The sequence below is a fragment of the Triturus cristatus genome, chromosome 4_1 (assembly GCF_964204655.1).
Source record: "Triturus cristatus chromosome 4_1, aTriCri1.1, whole genome shotgun sequence".
Classification (NCBI taxonomy): Eukaryota; Metazoa; Chordata; class Amphibia; order Caudata; family Salamandridae; genus Triturus; species Triturus cristatus.
Window position 1 is genome coordinate 184,825,179 of NC_140585.1, and position 6,282 is coordinate 184,831,460.

Genomic DNA, 6,282 nt, shown 5'->3' on the forward strand with positions numbered 1-6,282 from the left:
GGCAGTGGGATCTGGCAGATCATCTCCAGATTTTACATTTAGCTTATTTATGACAAATTGTAAAGAGTCACTTTTTTAAATTTCAGCAATCATTTGGCCAGCCACACGCAACTGACTGAAACATTCCTTGATTGCTGATGAGCAAAGGCTGATTCTTAACCACCTGAATGAAGGAGTGATAGGTCTTGGATGTTCATTTGTGAGGCTTGGGCAACAGCAGATTATGTGGTCCAGGAATTCCTTCCAGTAAGAGCAGAGACAGAAACCTATGAAGAACGTGTATATTTCTATTTTTGTCATTGTTTGTCTAAATTGAATCAATAACATCTTGATATTGTCATTTCCAGTTTAAATTGAAATAATGTTGAAACTGCCAGGAAGTATGTCATAATTAGATTTTATTTAAAAAATAAGGAGATAACATGATTTAAAGTATGACAGGATGAATTGTCAGTGACAAAGGAGTAGAAGTGTAGTTGTTTTTTTGCTAGTAGTTTGAATTAAGCCTAAGATAAAGCATCATCCCACACCACTGACTTCTATAATTATGTAATTGAATGGTGAGATTTTTCAAACAGGTTACAGATGATTAGATAATTCTATAAGCTAGATCTCAGTGAACCCTATTGAGCAATTTTGAAGTCCAGACAGCTAAATTAACTGATTAGTTCAAATAAATTCCAGCCTTATTTGGGTGAAGAAAATATTTATTGTGTCATCAGACATATAGGGAGCAATTGTATCATAGCAGTGGCATAAACCTGGCTTGAATTTCATTTAACTGAGGCTTTAATGAAGGAGCTGTTAGATTACAGGCCATCTGATGGAAGCCATAATGCAGGTCACTGCTTTCTTTTTAATGTATTTCTTCTTTTTGTCTCTGAAGTGAGCTGTAACTGTTGTACCAAATGACGAAGGACTTGTAGGATTCTGCTTGCCTAAATATATATTTGTTGATGTTCCAATGGACATTATTTTGAATGTTTCGAACATTTGTTTTATTGTAATTTATTACAAGATGCAAGATGTTTGTTTATGTCCGTGTAGAAACTAAATGGTCCTCAGAAGCATCTTGTTGATTCCAGGCCTAAATGTTTGAGCCATACTTCATCTATTTTCTCAAAGGCCGTGCAAAAATCAATGAATTTAATAGTAAAGGCCAAACTCAATGATGTTGTTAGAGTTCTAATACATATTAAGGGACAGTACATTTTAAAACATTTTTTTGTCTCTTTCTGAAATTCGGGAAGACTGATTTAAATGAGCCTTGCAACTTTCACCCATCTGATAATGTCCCAGGGATCAATCAATCAAGTGTTTATTAGAGCGTGACTACTCACCCGCAAGGGTCTCAAGGCGAGGGATGTGATAACTGAAACAATATCAAAGACAGAGGCATAGATTTTGGGGAGGCGTTTTTGTTCTTCTGGCAGGATGACCAATCGGGCTGTGCCTGAAACAAAATTACATTAAAAAGGGCCTCCTCTGTCACAGGCGCTTGTCACATGACTTACAAACAGTCCCCCTTTGTGTCCTCCTTCACAGAGTGCACACATTTTTCATATTCATATGAGCTCTGACAAAGAATAGCACCTGCCTTCAATACAAAGGATTGCTCTGCAAGTCATTCCAAGAAGCTCTAAAATTGAAAAGGCGGGATTTGTTATTTAATGCTGTAGCTAATCACTTGCATAGTGCTTAGAAATTGCTTGAGTATTAGGGTGTCTGAAACTTGCTAACATTGTTAGAAATGCGTATATTGTTCTCACTGAGCGTTGCATGTTGAATTGCTTTTATTTTGCTCCATTCAAAACTTCAGATGTTTCAGATTTCCACTTGCGCATTTTGTAGTCCAATTCTCAGCTGTTTCATGAGCTGTTTCTCAACCCCAGCATTGCTTCTGTGCTTCAGCACTCATTTGACTTTTCTCTACCGTCCAGGATGTTTTGCATTTTCTTAACTGTTTAGTTATTCCACCTGTTTTGCATTTTACAAAGTTTCCTTAAGATCATTTTCCTTTTGACTTATCTTTGGTATTATAAGCAAAATAATTAGTGAGGTCTATTCAAACATATTTCCAGTATGAATCGATTATTATTCATTGTGACAATTCTCTAAGTTATTAAATATAAAAGAATTACATCATTATTCAATGAATGAACTGTTCCTTTTTCACTTCACTTCAATAAGCTTTATGTTGACAATATTGTCATAAAAGCAAGTACAACAAAGCATTCATAATTTGACTACAGAATAGGTCTTACAAGTCAAACTATCAATATGTACAAATAAAAAAGTCATAAATCATTTCGACCTAAAAAGCTCTCTCATCATTAATACCTCCATGGAATCCATGGAATCTCATAACATACACTGATGACATACAGTGATAACATGATATATAATATATTAAGTAGGAGCACACAGAATGTCACAAACCACAAGACGAACCATACAGGTCTGGCAAATAATAAAACTCATTCAAAAATGATTGTGATAAAATGTTATTAATACAGTATAAATACAAATAAAAAAAATTCACACAGTCGGAGTCTGTAAATACCCTTTAAAAATCAGATTAGTACAAATCAGATTAATACTCTCTAAATTCTTAAATATTAAAGAAATACATTGTTATCCAATGAATGAACTGTTCTTTTTTACAGCTGGCTGCATAGGTTGTTTGCAATATTATCCAGAGTTACACCATTACCCATACATAATAAATGAGGTGACAGCATGTAAGCACCAAAGTGGAGTCCATTATTGGTGTACCAAATTTCCTTTTGCATAAAAGCATGACATTTCAGGAAAACGTAATCAATTTACAGGCAATCTGGCATTATATATTTTACAGAAAAAGCCATATTTTCAAACATGAAGATGCATTTTGTGCTGGAAGAAAATAAAGCCAAAAACAGTAGAGCAGTGAGTGGTGACAACTCATGGTTTGGCCGTTCCCGTACTCCTACACAATCATTTTTCTGTGACATGGCAGAATCGCGCAATTTAGGTAATTTTACTTTGCGAGTTTAAGGTGTAGCCTAGAGTTGTGTGTCATTGTGCAACACCGAGTGTGAGCTGCTGGTCACAATTTTGAATCCTGACATGGCAGATCCTGCAAATCGAGTCTCACAAAATTGGGTTATAGTGTTATCTGTCATTTATAGTTGGCAATATTGACTTCAGTGCTATAAGGAGAAAAACGTTATTATTAACACTTTACCATTCAAAAGTCAAGCAATCTCTACTCAGTAGCAACCTGATGCAACCCTGCAACAATCTCAGATTCAATGCTGAGGAACTACCACTGCTCTGTATCCTTCTGAAGTGACTTATTTTCTGCTTATACATTTCATATCAGAAAACAAAAATATAATCAGATATTTGTCTTTCTCAAGGAGAGCTACCTGACACAGCGACCCCAGAGAAGAGTGCAGTCCGACACTGACACTTCCTGCCAGTACATACGCACCCTAATGAAACTACGTCTCCAGTGGCTAGTACAGAGAGAGCTGACATATTTAAACTAAATACATTATATTTTATGTAAAACACATGCAAAGTGCAGGTGTGTGTACCTGTGTTTGCATGTGTTTGCACATTAAAGCCAGACAAGGGCACAATAACATGTGGAAACTCTTTTACATCTTGTATGAACAAATACAGCGAGATCGACAAGTAGGCAACCATGCACAAATGTACATTTTAATAGACGTGTGAATATGCTTGGTTGCGGTAAAGTAGCAGAACACTGCTTTTTATCCCTGTTTTTCATTTTGAACCAAAAACTTTGAATTTAAAAGGGACTGCCAGGTTGATGTCTACTTATTTCTATTTAGTTTTACAATAAGAACATTTTTGTGCTCAATAATGTTGCCATTACAGGATACAACCCAAACTCACTAAAAATAAGTGAGAGGCACAAACGGAAGTCTCAGAAAGGAGGCACCTGAGTACAATGCTTGTTAAAAGCTGATGCAATATAACACAAGAACATGTTGTTGGTTTTCTCTATTTCGAGGCACTGGTCTTTCCTAACCCTTTCCTCAGGGCTTTCTTTAGCTCCTGGTTTCGAAAGCTGTAAATTAGCGGGTTAAGCATAGGAATTATTATCATATAGAAGACGGATGCCACATTGTCCTTGGCCATTGAGTGGCTTGCAGTGGGCTTGGCGTACATAAAAATAAGTGTGCCAAAAAATAACGTGACACAGACAAAATGGGAGGAACAAGTGGAGAAGGTCTTCTTCCTCCCCTCTGAGGAACTTATCCTAAGAATGGCAGACACTATATAGACATATGATATAAGGACGATGATCAAAGATATCACTATGAGTCCACCTGCCATCGAAATCAGCACCACTTCATTGATGGTGGTATCGGAGCAGGCGAGCTTCAGGAGTGCAGGGACATCACAGAAGAAATGACTGATCTTATTCTCCTTGCAAAAGGGCAAAGTAAAGGTGAAAACTGCATGTGTCAGTGAATTGAAGATCGCAATTACAGCTATGATTACTAGAAGATAGAGACAGGTTCTATTGTTCATTATAACAGGATAGAGAAAGGGATTACATATAGCTGTGTACCGATCATAGGCCATCAATGCCATCATAAAAACATCAGAACTTCCAACTACATATGATAAAAACATCTGTATTGCACACCCTGTAAAGGAAATTTTCCTCTGCATCCATAAGAAGTTGACTAACATGTTCGGGACAGCTACAGAGGAAAAAGAGATGTCTACAAAGGCCAAACTACAGAGCAAGAAGTACATGGGGCTGTGAAGGTTATGGTTCATTGTGATCAATACCATGATCCCAATATTGCAAAGAAGGGTAATGCTATAGACCAGGAGGAAGAAACAGAACAGAGGAACTTGTAGTGCCGGGTCTTCTGTGAGTCCTAAAAGAATGAACTGCATCACACGGGTGCTGTTGACTGTTGGCATGGTTATCAACAATAGATCCTGAAAGGACAGAAGAAGGTATATAGAGATGTGAAATTCTAGAATACACTACTAAACACCAATAGTTATGTTATTTATTGATATAAATATCGTAAGTTTGTAAGAAAAGCATGAATTTGTTCCATGACCATTACTCCAGGGGCCGTATTACATAAGGTGCCCCGGGGGTGCAACAGGCGTTTGTCTCCTCTTTGTATGCCCCCGGGACACTTTGGTATTATAGAAGGGGACGCAGACACTTGTGCGTCCCCTTCTACAATACCGATAGTGCTGGAGCTCTCAAAGCGCCAGCGCTATCAACAGAGGATGTTCCCTCATTTGCATAGGGGCGTGCCCTATGCAAATGAGGGAATTCCTTTGACTCTGCACCCGTACCACATTACAGGGGAATTCTTCCCCTGGGTGTGGGAGATCAATAGCTATTTGTTTTTATCCCCCGCCATTTTACCTGGTAGTGATGGACAGAAAAAGGATATTTCACTATCTGCTCTACATAATGCATGCATTGTAATGCCCTTCCTCCTATGTCACCTACTCCGACAGGCTATAGGCTGGGACTTCATTGACAGAAAGTGGCAGTTCTCTTGACTCTAAAGAGAATGGGCGGACCATTGCTTTTGCGGACATGGTACTCCGTCAAATTTGTGATGGAGTACCCTGTCCACCAACCTCTAAATATATCCAAAAGACTGCGCACAGAAGGTGAATGTACACTTAATTATCATAGGTGAATGATGAATGTTGGGGGAAACACATACATGAATGCTGAACACAGAGAAAATTTACTAAAGTGAATATTTGGGAACAAACAACAGACTCCTTGTTCAGACTTCTTTATTAAATTTGTTTAATTCCTTTTTTGCACTAGTATAAACAACTGTTGCAACATTATTTGTTTTAGTTTTTAGTTCATCTTGGAAATTAACTGTTTATTGTGGCTCGTGAGCGATTTGAGGTCCTCTATTTATTTACATCCTTTATCATAAGGACAAAACCAGCCTACCAGACCCAAAATGAAAAGAATAGTTTAAACTGAATATGCTAGCTTCTTTTGGAGCTAAAATATATGATGGTATAAAAACAAGCCACACTGCTACATTGCCTTGGCAAGAAAGGTGTAACAAATTAGGTTATTAGTTGTGAAGGACGTGGGTCCTTCACAAGTAATACATCATCAAATGTCCTTTTACTGGGAGCTAACTTCTCCATTGTAGCACTTGACTTTCTAAGGGTAGTGAAGCAGAAGAGGCAAAGGCCTATCAGGGGAAGTGAGGTGGGATAATAACTCCAGCTTGCTGCTACACAACAACA

At 37.7% G+C, this 6,282-nt stretch overlaps 1 protein-coding gene across 1 annotated transcript; it reads right to left on the reverse strand.

The window, feature by feature from the left end:
- Window positions 1-4,014: 4,014 nt before the first annotated feature.
- LOC146853901 (olfactory receptor 5AP2-like) lies at window positions 4,015-4,953 on the reverse strand. The gene has a single exon (XM_085650441.1). It carries the CDS (start codon window positions 4,951-4,953, stop codon window positions 4,015-4,017), a length of 939 nt encoding a protein of 312 aa, XP_085506567.1.
- Between the last annotated feature and the right edge of the window lie 1,329 nt (window positions 4,954-6,282).